Consider the following 18972-nt stretch of genomic DNA (forward strand, 5'->3'; position numbering starts at 1 on the left):
ACGATTACGAATTACGGTATTTTACCGCTTTAATCAATATACAAGTTGATTCAAGTAGATGATTTATATCTACTATATGGAGGTTTATGTAATGGATTTATAGTATTTATATTATAACAATGAATTTGAAATTTTAACATGGCCGAACTTCAACGACTGACCTAACTTCTTATGAGACACGAAAGACTGGAGAACTATAAATTTTGAACGATTCCTTCAGTCTAATCATAATAACATAGTTATTTTACTCACTCAATACTAACACCACATTAGTGACTACATTGCTCCAGCACCCTTATTATTTGTATGTTTACATTACTTTTTATAATGTTGTAGGAAATGGACAAAACAGACTGCAAAAACACAAACACGTAATTTACAAGAACGAAGTAAACATCGTAACAAAATAAATTCTGTTTATTTAGGACACGCGTAAACATGTATATTCTGCTTATTTACATTATGGCTATCTATACGAGTTATTGCAACCCACATATTTTAACCCTTAAGGCTAGATAAATAGGTCACTTTTGTTGTAACATTTTAATATTTTAAAATATTACTGAATTAAAAGTGCACTAAAATGTATAATAAAGTAAATCGCTGTGGATATTTTCAAATCTTTATATATTAGTTAATATCCTGAAAATCTATATAAATAAATGTGAATCAAAATGAAATTAAACTCTTCGGAAGGTTTTTATGGAGAGAAAGTTTAAAAAATATTAATTAAAATTTAGTTTTATTTATTACTTAGGTTTTCATTCTGGAAAAGCGAACAGTTTCCTTTGGGAAATGAATGAAGAATGTTCCATATATTGGTATGTAGCTACTTAAAGGGCGGCCTAAGTAAAAACATCATATTAAGGCGAAACGAAGTTTAAACAACCCATAAGGGCTGCAGTGCATAATTACTTAAGGTTTCTTAATCTGTTTCAATTATACAAAAAATTAAACTGAACCCAATGTCTCTTGGTTTATGCAATATGTGCGTGAAGTGGTAGGCAATAATAATAAGCAACAACAGACTACCAAGTATTATTAAAATACTAAAGAATTTTGCATTTTTAGAAATCTTTGTAAATAAATTTACAAAATATTTAAAGTTCCTCTTTGAGTATGCGAAGATAAAACTTGCACAAACTTAGCCGGATCCATCTCGAAGCGGTAGTTAGGCATCTTGCACCTAACTCTGATAACTTTGTTTAAAACTTTTAGTTTATTCCTTAACTACCCTTTTATCGTGGCTTTCACTTTAAAGCGAGATAAAAACTTAATCTTGAATGCAAAGTGAAAACAACTTATTCAAAAGCGTTACGCACTAATATTTTAAATGTAATTGTTGACAATGTTGTAAGATCAAGAAAAGTGTTTCATACCCTTTTAAGTTCACTACTCACACTCTCCGTAAACTAATCAACTATCGAATTCAATTTTCGAGTAAAGAGGCCAAAACAATTCTATACTAGAAATATAGAAAGTTTATCTTAACTTTTCTAGAGTGTTACTCAAAGTCATAATGCGATATTTTTATATAAATACGTAATCTGGAACGGAGTTACGTCAGCGAGTGATTTGTTTGTTATCGACATCGCTCATCGAATACCGATTAGGGATCGTGCAGCTCTAGTGGCCTCTAGCGAACAACGATTAGGAGATTTATCACGGCTTATGTGTTTGATAGCTAGAATATTTGATAATAAAATACGTGCATTAGTGTAAGCCTATGTGAGGAAATATAATATTTAGAAGGGATTCATTCAAATTAACCCTTTTCTGTAGGTTTTTAGTAGTTTAACTGTCATCAGGCATCTGTGTAATTTTATTATTCTACTCACTTAGCAATTAGTAAAGAAGTTGGGACCGATTAAGTCTGTATAATGATTTATTAATAGGAATTTGTCCTTTTAACCTGCAATGATATGAAGGGTAGCAGACTCGTTTCTACAATCAGACCTATCTATTTAACCACATAGTCTATAAATTTGAAAGCTTTCTCAAGTCTTCGGTAGTATAGTGGTCAGTATCCCCGCCTGTCACGCGGGAGACCGGGGTTCGATTCCCCGCCGGAGAGAACTTTTTTTTTACTTTTAATTATCCACTTTCCGAAACAAATGATAGGTTACATTTTAAATACCTTCTTATTAACATTTTTTTCACAATTTACAATGTTGCTTATAGACTAATGTTTACATATAATTGTACAAAATCTTAATAATTGTACGAACGTGAAACGAATATTTATTCAGAAACATTTTCTATAGAGTTGTATTGTTATACCAGCTGTAAATACAAATAACAGGTACAAGCTTCTAATTGTTCAAAATTTATTGTAAAGCTTTACAAAATGCAGAGAAAGTTTTTATTATGCAAGGAGATGTAATCAACTGAACTTCCGAATGCTATTGTCCTTGTTTTAATGTATCCCCGGAGATCTGAGTTTCAACTAGCGTTGTTTCGTTTTCACCTTGTTTTTGTTGATTTAAATTAGATTGCATTTGTTCAGACCTATTTAGTGAAACTGTATTTTCTAGCTACATAAACTTCTTCAAGTTTATGTATTTAGAATTAGGGGTGAAAAATGACTCATTGAAAGGCAAGGAGCAGCAATGTTTTGTTTCAGAACTAATTTTATTTTAATAACATTTGTATGTCGCAGATTCGAAGCGATTATTTGCCAAGTTGTCATCATTATCGTTGTCCGACATTTAATTAAATTAAAAACAAGATCCGCCGATCAGAGAGCAACTCAATGCACTACTGAGAAATTGACATTAACACATTGACAATTTACAACCTGTAAGATGTCTATGATATTACGTGGTGTTGCCATTCTAATAAAACAAATGACATCGTGTTCTCTTATTACATAGACTCTGCCCGGCAAATTGCTCGTGATCAAAAAATATATCGTGAGCAGTCCGAATTACCGAATCGGTTTAATGCCTGGGATTCTTAGGAAATAGGTACCTCCCTGGCCGCTAGGCACGTCTACAGGAACGCCTAGCCTTTACAAGGCTTGTGCAGGCTTAACACTTTGTTAATTATAATATTATTATTTCCAGGTTACCGCGCTTTTAGCACTAAGTGCTGGAGCTGCGTTTGCCAGTACTGGGGCTCTTTACGTTACCGAAAGACTTCGGTTGGGACCACGCGGCGGCACCCAACTTGTCGTAAGAGTCGCTGTTAATACACCTGGAAGAAAGAATATTACAGGTGAGTGTAATTTAATTATATTAATAATAATTCTTTATCTAAGACCTACGTCTTAGAAATTATTTTTCTTTGTCTTCTATAAATCTTCTTTAAAATAATGTCATGGCAATTATTGCTTATATTCGTAAGGGCATGAAGGAATGTCACACACTTGCAACTGCTATCCTCGGCCTAGGACGTATTAATACTGTATATATTCTAAAACTCACACTCTCCTTTCTAATCTTTGATGCCCTCTGCATGTCTAAGAAATTCGACCGTGCCCGCTATGTACGGTGGGCACTCTCCCGGTACTGTAGACCCTACCAGATAGCAAATTTAAAGTAATAAACACACAATATACGCACTCCGACCGGGAATCGAACCATACGAGGCCCTTAAGTAAGGGTAATATTTCTTAAGAAAATACAATTTCTATTTATTCGAATTGCTTGTTTTACTTGAGTAGCTTAGACGCCGCATTTTCAGATATTTGAGTATGCAGTGAAGATAGAATTTAATCATTTAAGAGATGTATTCATCCAAATGTTTCAATTTCTTAAAAAGCTTAGACGCATTTGAAGTTCGCAAATGCTAGACTAATATTTGCAATAGAAATGCTTTTATGCATATTATGAAATATTTAGAAACGATTAAAGAAATTAAACCACAATTATAATAGTGAAAGAACAATATATAGGTAGCCTATTAAATAATGTATATTCGTATGAATGTTACGAAATTTTTATAAGGTAAAGAAGTAAAACTTTATATGTATATTATTTCTAGGAAACATTTTTTTTGTTCAATAAAAATACCTATCTACATTAATAAAAAATAGGTGTTGATCGTAGAAGGGTGAAAATTAGGGGTTGTATGTATTTTTGTATGTTATATGTCATAAAAAAATAAAAACAAAAAATGGTCTAAAAATAATTTTTTGGGGTGCATAGTGCACACCCCTTATTACTTAGGGGTTTGAAACATAGATAGTAGCCGCTTCTAACACTCTCTCATAGTGAATATTCATAAAAAATTTCATGAGAATCGGTCGAGCCGTTTCGGAGGAGTATGGGAACGAACATTGTTACACGAGAACTTTATATATTAGATATTCACCCACTATTAACATGGTAAGGGTTAAAGTAAATTTTACGGCTTTACGTTAGGAAACACTATTGAAAATTGAATGTAAAATCTACGAAATCTGCAGCTGATAAATTGGATATCGAATGCTAGCTAAAACCTCCATTGTGCTTATAATATCATGAATGCAAGTTAAGCATTAATCTCACCGCAGCAATGAATAGTAATTAACATTTAAATTGAACGCCTCGATACAATCAAGTTTAATGACGAAATTCATTATTCAGAATATCACTATATCTCCGCTACTGACCATGTTCAATATATTTTGACTTTAAAATGTTTCACGCTGTTTTTTCTATTTTCGAAAGGTAAACCTTCTACTGTTACCATAAATAAAATTTAGCTATTCACGAACATTCCACAAGAACATCAATTTAAGGGGGATCCTCTTTGATCTTCAAACCTCTCAACGTAACAAACACGAGACCTAATTCCAAAAGTACCCGTTACTAACCTCATTAGGTTGTATAGCTCTATAAACAAACGCCAGCCTGTGTCGTAACTCAGCTACTAATATAACACAGGAGTAGATAACTATTTTTATGCCATCCAGAATAATAAGCCTGATTTATGGTTCGCGTGATCGACGCGTCGTTTTTCCCCGGTAATTGTGTGTCAGTGTTTAATGGGACAATGCACGTGGACTATAAAAGAGATCGTGAAACGAATGATATTAGACTTTTCATGGTCACTCAATCGGTTAATAGGGTAGCCATTTGGGTTGACGGAGATTAAATATAAAATGACAGTTGCCTTCCCTTTCATATTAATTCTGAGGAAAATATTGAATAGAGTATATAAATAGAATAGTTTTTTACTATGCCGATACAAAAAAGGCATAATTGTAAATAAGATTTTATTAATTTACTTCTTTCTAGTTACTTTATATTACATTGATTTACAAATCATACTATAGTATAGTATATAGTATATTAGTGCTTTCTTTAATATGTTAGCAGTGTCAACCTAGTAGTCACTACGTTCGTACATCCCGCGATATTTCACCTCGGAGGCTGTGTGTTTGAATACGGCGCTCAAATGGATTTTTATTCTATATAAGCAATTAATATTGGATTTTACAATGAAGGAAAACATCGTAAACAAATATAGTGTAGCTCTTAATTTTTTTTTGTGAAGTTTCGAGAAATAATGAATTCCTTAAATCCGTATTAAAAGGCCGGCAACGCACTCGCGAGCCCTCTGGCATTGAGACTGTTCATGGGCGGCCTCCTGCCCCTGTTCTATAAAAAACCCAATATTGCCATTTCAGTTGAAGTAACCGGATATAGTGCTGACAACTGTTCAGTCTCCTATACCTCCTTCAACAATGAAACACTTGTGGGTTCTGTCATACGATCAGCTAGTGTTCTGGTCTTGCCAGAAGGTCTGCATAGAAGCGATACGCAGAGTGCATACTTCTGTGCTAATGGTAAGTGGAATTAAGTTTAAGAATATGTTAAACATTAATTTTTACTAATAAAGTATGAAATGTATTTATTTATTTCTTTTATTATATAAATAAGTGTATACTTGACTGTGTTTGAAAAATTGTCTAGTTTATGTTTACACCACACTTTTTTAAACTACTTAAAAAAAATCCACATGCTAGTTAACAAACTTGAAGGTTGAGATGGAAAAGTTAAGTCGAATTAATGAACTTCACGATTTATTGAATGGTATAAAATATAAGCGAAAATTAGTTTCTACATTTCAGAAACTTAAATTAATGTGACAGCTAAGTTTAATGTCAGTTAATTTATATGTTAATTTCCAGTAATTAAAAAAACATATTTGCAAGTAATTTATTAAAATTTTATTTTAATAATTTGAACTTTGCAAAAAACGGCTTTAAGTCACATAAGCTAACACCGATTTATACTATCTCATATATTATTAACAGTTTTAAGCCTTCAAAATCCCGTTAAATATAATATTAAACTCATTGTTTTAATATCAATTTAATTTTTGACTTTAATCGATATAATTTCAATCTGAAATATAGATAATAATAATTGATAATAAATAAATAAAACACTCGCACCACATTTTTCAACTATCTTCAATATTTATCGCTTTATCTTCTATTCCTTTAGAACATCTGGCGGTATCATCTCGCGGTTCATGGGAGTGGCAATGGGTGGCTGCACCGCGGAATCGGGCGGGCTTAGTCCTCGAACTCAGAGCTCAAGGCTCCGCTCATGTGGCATTGTCTACTATACAGGAAGCATCTGACGATATGTATCGAGTCGTATTTGAGAGGAGTCGAGTCTGGATAGCTAAAGGAAAACATGGTAAGATGATTTGAAATTCACGTATTTTTACACGCTTTATATTAGCTTCACCTGTATGTATGTATGTATGTAACCGACTCCTTCGGACTCGATTTTGACCCACTTTAAACGGACAGATTTAATTCAAACTTTGTGCACTTATAAAGAATCAGCGTCAATATAATAATTTCATAGGTTTATCTCGAAAAAACAATGAAATTTTTTAATTCCACAAAGCAATACGATTATATTGAGACAACACGTATTGCTGCTAGGACTAAAAAGTGGAAAATAAATATAGTTTAAAAAAAACTATAAAACACGCTTTAAAAAAAGTGAAAAATGATTTAATAATTGAGTTTGATGTGCTTTAAAAGGGTGTTTTATAGTTTTTTTAACTATATTTATTTTTAACGTTTATAAGTAGCTATCTCTAGTAAAAAAGCGTCTCAGGTAAATAAGCAAACTCAATATAACTGTTCCTCATTTTATTTATTAGCATACACACATTGTAAAGTAAGTTAAATTTACGTATGACGCAAATGCAGTATTTTATTTAAATTCCTGATAGCTAAGGCGAGGTTTATTCCCAGGCAAGAACTAGCTATATTGAAATGCTAGCAAATACAGGATTTAAATCATGAAAAATGCGCAGGATAAATTAAGAATTAAGTCTGGCCTCTTTCAAGTACTTCAAAAGGAATGAAATCAAACATAGCCTTGGTTAATACAAAGTCTATAAAAGTTAACACACAGTTGTAACACAGAGTAGGAAATAACGGTTTTATGTGAATATTTGTTCATTCAATACTAGTAATTGTTTGCGAACTTGTAGTTAGTATGTTTTGTAGTCAACAATAGAACTGCATTGGGGTTTAGATACTAAAATTTACGTCGCTAGTTAAAGTGTAATTTTACATTGTTTACATGAATAAATAATTTTCGAGTTTCTAATTTGAATTATGAACGTTTAATTTTGTATACAGTTTTATTCATCTAGTTTCAGCATATTTATTTATTTATAAAAGCTTGGCACATTCATACATTGGTATAAGATAAAACAATAAAAAATAAAATTCATTCTTTAATGTGAAAAGCACTTATAGGCTAACATAACATACACGAACACATTAAAAATTTAACCAAAAATTAAATTATAAAAATTAAGGGAAATCGATTTCACTATGAATATCCAGACCTAGCTCGTTTATCGGAGTTTTGGCCAAAACGCATTCTTCTGAAAGGACAAATAGGATGCTAAACATCTATACTAATATTATAAAGAGGAAAGGTTTGATTTTTTGTTTGTTTGAAATGAATAGGCTCCGAAACTACTGGACCGATTTCAAAAATTATTTCACCGTTGGCAAGCTACACTATTCCCAAGTTATATAGGCATTAATTTAAAAAAAAAAGTAGGGATTCTTACTAAAACTTGAATAATCTAACCCAAAGTATAAAAAAATAAACAAAAAACTTCCTTCAATCGTGTGCGCTGCGAAAACTATTAATGATAGAACAAAATGATGTATCACAATTTTTCAGGACATATCACTATCTATAAAAAATGTCGCGACAGCATGTCTCTATCTTTTATAGTTACGTCACAATAAGCGTCCTTTTATTATTATTTTTTATTAAAATACCACCGCTAGAAAAGGCTCTTTATCGTACCTAGGTATTGATCCTTATCTAAATAAATACCAACGTTTCACATAAGCTACAATTTAATGGCATAACCACTAAAAAAGCATGGTGGATTGGTGTTCTCCTGCCGTTTCTCTTGAATAGTTTACTACTATGTAATATAATAAAAAACTTAGCCACAGCAACACTTGGCCGAGTCTACTAGTACTCTATAAATTTAATTAGTACCACCTTCGTACAGTCCACTTAGCCGTCATAGTTCTATAGAAAAACCATAATTTTCCAGGTTACGATGTCCATCTAGCAAGAGCTGAAGAGACAGAAACAGACGACGAATGTTCTGGAACATCTTGGTGCGCGTTCTGGGTTTGGTGGGAAGGGGGCAGACTCTCTGTTGGGAAAGGAGCGTCGCCAAATGAAAGGCCATTACTCGTGTGGCCTTTGCCTAATGATATGCGGATTAAATATGTCGGGTTCAGCGCTTTGTGGGGTGATAAGGCTGATTTCAGGTGAGGAAAATCATATATTTATAAGTTACTAGCTGACCCGGCAAACGTTGTTTTGCCATGTATATTATTTCTAGGAAACATTTTTTTAGTTAAAAAAAATAACTATCAATAATAAAAATAGGGTTTGATCGTAGAGGGGTGAAAATTAGGGGTTGTATGCTGTATCATAAAAAAATATAAAAAAATTGTCTAAAAATTCTTCATCACTTAAGGGTTTGAAAGATAGATAGTAGCCGATTCTCAGACTTACTGAATATGCATAAAAAATTTCATAAGAATCGGTCGGGCCGTTTCGGAGGAGTATTGGACGAACATTGTGACACGAGAATTTTATATATTAGATATCGTCTAAACACTCCATAAATATCCGAAAAATGTTCTGTCCAAGATTCTATTACCAGAAAATGGATAATTATTTCAGTAAAGCATTAAAGGCTGACAGATACATAGAAACAAAGTCAAATATTATAAGTACTGTATAGTATCTATTCTATATTACGATTTTTGACGTGATAACGCCTTTAAAATCGTTTTAGTCGGGTGACATGTTCAGAAACTTGTGTCACACCAAAACCTCACGAGCCGCGATCGCAGGTATAACGAGAGAGAGACGGACCGATCTCCCGTCTCATCTCGAGCGCTGCCAGTCATTCCGTGAATGTATGAAGAAAAATGTATATCATAGTCGAATAAGTAAACTTGTCATTTTACACCCGAAATTTATCATCAAAAGTGTGAATAAAACGATAGATGTAATTTAAAATTTGAAAAAATTGTTATCTTCATTAATTCCTTACTTCCCAAAAACTTATATCACCAATAAGACGTTATCACGTAAACATCTCGATCGTAAACCTACTTTACAAACAACCAATATTTTTTAATAAATTATCTTTATTTAAAAAAATATGATGTCATAATTTAGTTCCAAAAACGTATAAAATATCGAATTTTAAAATCCCAAATCGTGTAAAGTGTTTTAACAACCATATTGTTTGAATAAAAATAAGGAAATACAGTAATTTTAACTTAGAACGTAATATTTTCAGAATATGGAACTTCAATGAAGAAGCCGGCTTCTCCCAAGTATTGGAGCTAGGTCTCCCTCACGGCGTAGTCCCAGGTTCAGCATCTGGCACTCTTCTTGTTTCTGGAGGTCTACATCTTCCTCTATACAGCCAAACAGACTCTTCAGACCAATGGGCAGTGGTGTGGAAGGATTCTCAATTGTCAGCTGCTTCAGCAAGTTTAGCGCCATTATTGGCTTTAGAGCATATTCCACATTTGGTAGAAGATGCGGAGAAAGAGAGGATTTTGCAAAAATTACCTGAACAGGTTAGTTGAATTTTGTTACGCAAAAGTCTAAAAATATTTGTGATAATATTATTCACACACGTGTGTGTAGCACACATAAAGACCAACTAATAAAATGAAAAACCTGCTCTGGAGGCTAAATTAATTGATTATGGCAACACTAAGTATACACATGAAAATTGGCATGACATCTGACACTTTATTCATAGAGTCTATTCCTTCAAACTTTTCGACAAATACTTCGTACTTTCTCTTTTATAATTGACGGCAATTTAACTCACTCCATGACTTCCAGGCACAATCTAATCGACAAACCTTGACAGACGCCGACAACAACAAACTTTAGTGATATCTTAAATTATTTGTTGCCATAAAGAAATAATTCCTATAGTTTACCGCAATATGGCGATGTTTTTTTTAAATTCATATCAACGCTGAATGAAACCTTTAACGAAAAAGATAATTTAAAACCTTACTGCACAATTTGCCAAAGCTCTATAATATAGTCCAAAATCCATATAATATAGTCCTTATCAATAGAAATCTATAAATTTAGGTTATGAATTGTATTATAATACTGATTTAAAACATCTATTTTAAATGTATATTACACCATGAAGCTTCCTCACGTAGAAACTGTTCAGTGTTCACCGATGTAAAAATTTATAAAAAAACTAGTTGGCCTTTATTACGTCTTGGCGTCAGATTGGTAATTTTTTTTAATGGACAAATAAGTGATCAGCCTTCTATGCCACAACATAGCCTTTTTTTTAAAGAGTAACTATGAAGTTTCTTGCCCATTCTTCTCTACATGAAATTACCTTTTGGAAGGGGCAGGGGGTTTTTTTTTAATTTTTAAACTTTCAATTTTGACTTTCATAAGTTCCTTTTTAATAGCCCTAATTATAATAAATTATGTAACTAGATTTTCTAACTATGTTTTCCTTCACCTTATTAACCAATGTTAAACTCGCACATAGTTAGTCCGTGATTTGAACGCTCATGATTGAGAGGTGAACGTTCAAGACCAAGAACAAAATTTTTATAACAAATTTGACGGTCTTATTACAGGTCCAAATCTTGCTATCATTCCGCAAAAGCGACAATTCCTTCAGCGACCATCCATCAGTTAGCAGTCACGTATCCACAGTGAAAATCCTAGAAATTCTCAACAAAATACAATCCTACTACCCGATAGATCCTAATTTGCTACTTTCTATCAAAACTTGGGTACAAAAGCGCCAAAGGCCAGATGGCTCCTTCACTCCTTTAGCAGCTGACAAAGAAGTAGATTATTATCCTGTTGAATTCAAATTCAACGAAACAGATGTGAACGAATATTATTACGATAAAGATGGAAATATGACAGAAGAAGAAATTAATGCTGAGAGAACAGTTGAAGTGACCGCTGAGACTTTGGTGGCGTTGCTTGAGATTGGTGTTGAAAATCAGGTAATATGTGCACATATTCTTTTTTTTACCTCCATAAAATAGTTTGTGGAGCTGCTTTTTCTCCGACCTAAAGGAAGGTTCCTCAACCCGTCTAAGCTTTTAATGGCTTAAAGGGTCGATTGGTTAAGGTCCAGAAGTTTAATATATACTTACGATATGACGTCATCGAATTGATTGACACTCGATTGGAATGAATTTTGTGTCTATAGTATATGCTATTATGACACATCGTAGAATTGGTTAATTCGTGATATGGTTGACCATATTTAACGATCACCAATGGACATATGAAGTGGCTATATGTTAAATGAAATATCATAAAATCGTTCTAGAATGTTCAGCCTGTCTTGGAGAAGGTTGCCTTTATCAAAAAGGTATATCCAGTCCTAAAAACTGGGGTAACTTTATGTAAATTATTTCTGGTATGTAATAGAGCCTCTCTTGAAATTGTCGTAAACCACAGGCTGCTGAAAACGTCTCTAATCTGTGGAAAAATCGAGAATTTTTTCATTGAACCCGTTTTCGTAACAATAATAATAATAAATTTAAACCTTTTCTTATTCAACTTACTACTTACTTACAGTCTTCTTAAAATGTTGCTGAAATCTAGTATTTTTTACTTACGTTGTATTAACATCAATCGGTAGGTCGATAACCCAATTATGAGTAATTAATTTATTGACACAATTCGATATTAATATTAAATTTTTTTTAATAACAAATTTCAGTTGGATGCAGATGTAGCACAAAAAGCTCAGCGATACTTGGAGAAGAATCTGCACAAACTGACGTCACCAGCCGCGCTTGCCGCAACAGTACTAGCTTTAGTTCTGGCCAGGTAACTTATTTTATATAATGTAAATGTTCATAATTAACCAAAGCCTGATTATGGCAACACTAAGTATAGTCATACAGATGTTTTATTCTTAAACGGCATCGCACTCGCGAGCCCTTTGTCATATATTATTAAAAGTCTGGTACGAGCCGTCCAGTATTGAGTATTCGTTAAAGGCCGGCAACGCACTCATGTCGTGTTGATCCGTAATAATAAACAGACTCTTTCCGGCTAAAAAATACAATAATAATAATTATTTATTGCCATAAACAGGTTAGGCCAGTGAGAACTGTATTTCAGGAGTCTGTGACTTCCCGGTACCATGTACTGAAGTAAAAGAACTCATTATAATAATTTAAATATAAATTAAATATGATTTACTTGATGAATACAATATGATGTACTTTTACTATAGTAAATAACTTTTTAACTGTTTTTTCTGACATCTTAAAAAATTATTGCCATGACGCAATTAGTTCTAACGATTTTCCGCACTATGGCGATGTTTTTTTTATTATGATATTATTTAATTCTTGTATAAATTCAAAGAAGAAATTTATCCACCATTTGGATGTTTTAATTAATTACCGTTTATTAATTAAAAATAAATATCATTTTTATTTAAAAGAAATTTCGAAATAATATATAATCGAGTACTAATTTACAGGAGCCCGATAGTACCAGAAGCTCTAATAATTCTAAGAAACGCCTCGACGACCGCGGAGGGTGAGTTCGGATGGCCACCGCCACGGAAGGACGCCGCTGATTGGCTCCTCGAAGAAACCTCCAGAAACATCAAGACTACTTCATATGGTGAATATTTAATGATTTCTCAATTAACTGCTTTTAAAGTTACAAATTTTAATTTACATTTTGTCCGTTGAAATTTTTATAGATGATATATTTTTTATAATCAGCGTTTCATATAAAACTGAAACTTTGAAAGGAAATTTAAAATAATGTTTTTTTAATTTCTACGTTTGCAACATTTTCTCATTACGCTAGTTGACGTAGGCAATTTTGATTTTCTATAATTAACTATTTATTAAATAAGAATGGGTACCAGTCACTTAAAAACAATTAACCAAGTAATAAAAAACTAATTTCTTTATTAATATACTCCTTTATAAACAATACATTAAGTTTTTATTATATTACAATACACATTCATACACACATCCACAAACGTACACATAGTCTACCATTCGCATAATACACGTATTTATTACCATATACAAAAGAACTGGGGAACCCAAGTCATTTGTATTTACGTTATAAACTGAGATGACGTCAGACTTTATGGTGTAAATGAGAAATTGCGCCATCTGTGTTGAGCATTAGCTAACTTAACACATCGTAAAACCTTAGTTTGGATATTGTTTTTGGTCCGTTATTAAGTTCAGCACCGGTACTCTATAAGCTCCAATAGCAACATCTCGGGGTTTGTCTATCAATTTTGATCGCGCGGTACAAATACTCAATATTGGCATTGAAATTGCCAGTGGCGTAACTATAGCATCTGGGGCCCGTGGCAAATTATTTTGATGGGGATTCAGTAAAAATCGTCACGTTGTACTCAGTTTAATTTTAATAAGCTTCGAGACTTTCAGCGTACTCAATTAAACGTTGTATATGTCCCACTAATAGCCATAGGACTCCTCTCTTAGGCGAGAGGGAATGGTCTGTAGTCCCCACCCTAGCCTATGCGTATTGGAGACTTCACATTTATCCATAGAACATAATATATCTTGGACAGGGGCCCTCTTGGGTCGGGGGCCCGTGGCATTTTGCCAGCCCTGCCACCCTATTATTACGCCACTGGAAATCGCTATTGGGAAGTAAAGAGTACCTACAAAGGGGTTATCAGCCAGTAAATAAATTTGAAATATTTTTTGATAATCTAATATTATAAAGAGGAAAACTTTGTTTGTTTGATTGTAATGAATAGGCTCATAAACTACTGGACCGATTTTAAAAATTCTTTCACCATTCGAAAGCTACATTATCCACGAGTAATATAGGCTATATTTAATTTTGAACAAAAATAGGGTTCCGTAAGATATTAGGGTTTTTCGGACACAAGGTGTAAAAAATCAACCAAAAAAGTTACTTATTTTGCGTACCCTGCCTAAACTATTAAAGATAGAACCATAAAATGTTCTAAGTAAGTCCGCGACACACTATACCTATCTATGTTGAGTGAGGCACAATTACCATAAATGATATAATGACATGGCAAAACGGCGTTTGCCGGATCAGCTAGTAATTTATAAAGTAGTATAAAATGTTTTTAGAAGCTGTATCAATGGAGCAATATGTAGCTGGTGTGAGAGTGTTGTTAACTGCGTGCGCACGCGGCGCACTAGCTGAAGGAGAAGCGGCTGCCCGGTTCCTCTACTACAGAGCTTCTACCCTCCAACGACATCCCAGCCTCGCCTACATCGCCACTAAGGCCGCTGCGCAATATGCTGCGCTTGCGCATGACAGGTAATTTTTTAAATAAACTTGCATTTCTTTATAGTTTTTTTAATATAACAGGGGGCAAACGGGCAGCAGGCTCAAGTGATACCGCCCATAGACACTCACATTGCCAGAGGGCTCGCAAATGCGTTGCCGGCCTTTCAAGAATTGGTATGTTTTTTTTCCTAAGTCGAATTGGTTCAGAAATACTTCAGTGGGCAGATGGTTCCATATAGTAGTGGTGAGCTGTTGTGGAACGACGGACGTCAAGGTGATACGGGTGGAATTTCGTATTCTGTCTCGACGACCGATGATGAAGCTCGGCTGCAGATTTTAATCCAAATAACTTCTCTGAACACTCTCCGTGGTAAATGCGGTAGAAGATGCAGAGAGACCCAAAATCTCTAAACAATGCCGCGGGATCAAGGCGCTTGGATGGTGACATGTTCAGCAACTCCATAGAGACCTTTCGCATTGTCATTAATTAGTGAATTATTGGTTGTTATTATTTTCTTTATTCCTACATAATTATTTTTATTGTACATTCGCGGATTCTTGGCGGACCCATGCGACTTCTTCAATACAAAGAGTGTGCCCCCTGCGGGCAACTCGATTGTGAGGAAGTTGCATGGTTAGCGATACTCCTTCTGAAGTTCTTATGTCCTTTTCATATTCATATGATTGTCATATTTTAAAAATGTAATATTTGAGAGCGTAAATTTAAAAAAACTTTTACAGACATCGGGCTCTAACCGTTTCGTTGGCTACGGCGGGAATGGAACTGACTGACACCTTGGAACTGCGAGCTAAGACTCCACCAAGACCTCTTCAACTTCCAGGTCTTCCCACCAAAGTGTTTGTTTACGCCACTGGAGCTGGATGTGCTACTGTACAGGTATATTCTATTTAGAAAACATGAGTAGGTTTTCGAAAAATTAATACTGCTATATTTTGCTTAGCTTTAACATTTGGATTCTACTCAATCTATCTTTCATCCCTTTCTGTCCTATTGTGTTTATGCTATGATGAAAAGGGACAGATGACTGCTTTACACGAAAATGTGCATTTAGATTGTTTTTTTACGAAATGGGAACCCCCCTTTTCAGGGGAACCCCTTGTACGAGTTCTACCGTATTCCAGTAGTATTCCATTTAGGGTTCGATTCATAATGGCAAAAAAAACAATGGCGCTACAACCTCTTAAGGTTCTGAATCTGATTCGTTATAATTTGTGTTATCTAATAGGAAAGTAGTTAAACAGTCTTCTGTTCCTGACACACGCCGTCGACTTTTTGGGTCTAAGGCATGACATTCCTTACGATGTTTTCCTTCACCGTATGAATGATTGTTAAATGCGCTGTCTATATGCGAAAGTCCAAAATAGTGCAAAGCCGGGGCTCGAACTTACGACCTTAGGGATTAGAGTCTTCTCTAATAAATTAATGTTGGGTCTGCGTAAAAATGATTGATTACGAGTGCTATTTTATGTAGAATTAGAAAACATTAGACATTAAATTCATAATTTATAAACATTAGGAGTAAAGACTCTTGGGCCGTAGGGTTCAAGTGCACAGGCGCTAATAAAAGAAAAATTTAAGTTGACTCCTAGTAGATAGTACCGGTGACCCCAGAGCTGGTGGTTTCCTCGTTCAACGAATAAGTATCGCAATACAGCAAGGAAATGCTGCCAGCCTTAAAGGTACATTGCCACAGGGACCAAACTTTTAAATTTGTTTTAATTTTCTTTTTATTATTTATGAAATGTGTATAAAAGTTTGATTTAGAAGAATTCTTTTCACCTAGGGCACAATTTCATATTCGACTTACGCACCGAAACCAGAAAATGCTTTGCTCAATATTCAAACGGCGATCATTGAAGAGATTCGCCCAGAGAGGAGCAGCATCGAAGATCTACAAGGAAATCTGCCAACTTTGATTATTAAGACTTGTTTCAAGTATGTATATATCTTATTTACTTTATATAACACATACAGACATACATACAGATGTCAAATCATTAAAAAAAATCCCGATTGACGACGGTTTTAAAATGACTTTTGGTAAATTTATTTAAGAAATCGTATAAAAATGTTTCGTTTGCTTTTAAATATAATAGCAACTAATATAAATATATTCATTTTCAAGGTGGAAGGCCAAAGAGCCGTCTGGAATATTACGCGTAGAAGTATCCCTTTTCTCGGGATTCACACTAACATCTGTGAACCCGGTAGTACTGGCCGGAGCTACCTTCGCAGAACTTCACTACGGCTCACGCGGAGAAGCAGTTTGGTTTGTCTTCAATAATGTGAGTTGAATTATTAATATTCTTTAAGTTATTCCAGACGTGTCAACCGTGATGTAGCTTCAATTTCCGATTGTGTACAAAAGAATTTTTCTTTTTATGTGCATAAGTAATTTTTATTAAATCTAGGCTACAACCAAGGATAAGTTTTTTTTTTAATTCTATCCTTTTGTATAATAAGATATTGTAAGATATGGCAAAAAGCCAATTTTTTCACCAATTAAAAATAATCTTGAACTACATTATATAAATTTAAATAAAAAAACATTATTTGATACACACACAAATTACTACACAATTTAATAAATAATGATTATTTTTTTAAAATTTCCAATCAATAACTTCCAGATCAGCTCAACATGCCCCATCTGTGTGACATACGAGGCGCGATCAAAATTCATCATAACAAGCCTTCGACCTGCATTTGCGAAGATTTATCCCTCATCTAGGCCAGACCTCGCTGTGGAAACTTTCTTCCACGCAAACCCCGGAAGTCCACTCCTTAGAGGCATCACTGATGATGATTTTATAACTTGGTTTGACAAAAATGGTAAAACAAGTACTAATATTGATAATATTTGCGAATGTGGACGAATTTGTAGTAGGGACTATGAGTTTAGGAAACCTAAAAGCGACAATATTACGGATGCTACAACTGAAGTAAATGTTCAGACACCTGAAACATTTACTACGGAAAGTGCAACAACGGAAAGCGTTACAACAAAACGTGTAACTACGGAAGGTGTAACTACGGAAAGTGCAGCAACGGACAGTATAACAACGGAAAGTGTAACAACGGAAATCGAAAATGTTAATTTTACCGCTAATAATGATGTAACTACGACTCAAACTACAAATAATGATACTTCACACAATATTTTTACTAATTTAACTTTAGAAAATCCTGAAACTACCACTGGTTTAGTTAATGTAAATACTGATGCTAATGTAACAGGAAAACAAGAATCTACTACTTTGAAAAATGATCACCATATTAAAATCTCAATATTAAAGAATTCTACTGAAAAACAAATAAACAATAATCTCGAACCGCATTTACTTAGTAAAGACCTCGTGAACAAGATTTCCAAATCAAAACTCTACCCGAAAAAATTGGATATAAAAAAGAAACCTTTACCAAGAAGGAAAGGTACTCTAAAAGCCACTTACGGAGATAAACAAGACAAATACTTTTCCAAAGTGAAAACAACCGATAATCCTATCACAACCACTTTTTTAACAAATATTACACAAATTAATAACACTCAAAATATTCACATTGAAACAACCGCTGAAAAAAATAACGTAACAGCCCCTCCTACAGTCAGTTCACCAACGTCACGCCTAGAAACATCTACAATAGCTCACACTATAACAGCAATCACAAAAAGCAATATAAAAACAATACATTACAAAACAAAAAAACCAAAAGCCCGTACACAAATACAAAAGCCAAACGTGACAAACAACCAAACGCTCAAAACAAAAACGGACGAAAACAAAACAAAAGTAGATAAAATTAAACCATTAAAGTCAATTAACAAAGAGATACACAAAATACCGTCAACGCCGATTTCTGAGACTTCAAAAGTTTTGAGTAGTCTTAAATCAGAAGTTGTCCCAGAAAATAAAGATGGCTTCGAAATACTTGACAAAAATCATCTTTGGGAGTTGCTCAAGGAAGACCCAGATGATATGAAAATCGATAAAAATATCGTGAAGGTGTCAAATTTAAACGAAAATCGGTCATTATAAACATAAGAATTTAAGAATTCTTATTTTTGTAATCTAATTTGACTCTTGTTTGAGGATAAATTAAAATACAGGACAAGTTTTGTAT

At 33.7% G+C, this 18972-nt stretch overlaps 1 protein-coding gene and 1 non-coding gene across 2 annotated transcripts in view; both read left to right on the forward strand.

Annotated features, from left to right (window-relative positions):
* Positions 1-18972, forward strand: part of LOC125057651 (C3 and PZP-like alpha-2-macroglobulin domain-containing protein 8) — a 194966-nt gene extending 175994 nt beyond the window's left edge. Inside the window, exons 14-26 of the mRNA XM_047661428.1 lie at positions 3066-3216; positions 5615-5773; positions 6438-6635; positions 8548-8770; positions 9820-10105; positions 11156-11536; positions 12265-12374; positions 13039-13184; positions 14666-14858; positions 15570-15726; positions 16634-16785; positions 16976-17135; positions 17481-18972. Coding sequence (XP_047517384.1) covers positions 3066-3216; positions 5615-5773; positions 6438-6635; positions 8548-8770; positions 9820-10105; positions 11156-11536; positions 12265-12374; positions 13039-13184; positions 14666-14858; positions 15570-15726; positions 16634-16785; positions 16976-17135; positions 17481-18887 — 3723 coding nt within the window. The 3' untranslated portion in view covers positions 18888-18972. The remainder of the gene's footprint in view (positions 1-3065; positions 3217-5614; positions 5774-6437; positions 6636-8547; positions 8771-9819; positions 10106-11155; positions 11537-12264; positions 12375-13038; positions 13185-14665; positions 14859-15569; positions 15727-16633; positions 16786-16975; positions 17136-17480) is intronic.
* Trnad-guc lies at positions 2003-2074 on the forward strand. The gene has a single exon. It is a non-coding gene; the product is annotated as a tRNA-Asp (tRNA).

This window comes from Pieris napi, chromosome 17 (genome assembly GCF_905475465.1).
Source record: "Pieris napi chromosome 17, ilPieNapi1.2, whole genome shotgun sequence".
NCBI lineage: Eukaryota > Metazoa > Arthropoda > Insecta > Lepidoptera > Pieridae > Pieris > Pieris napi.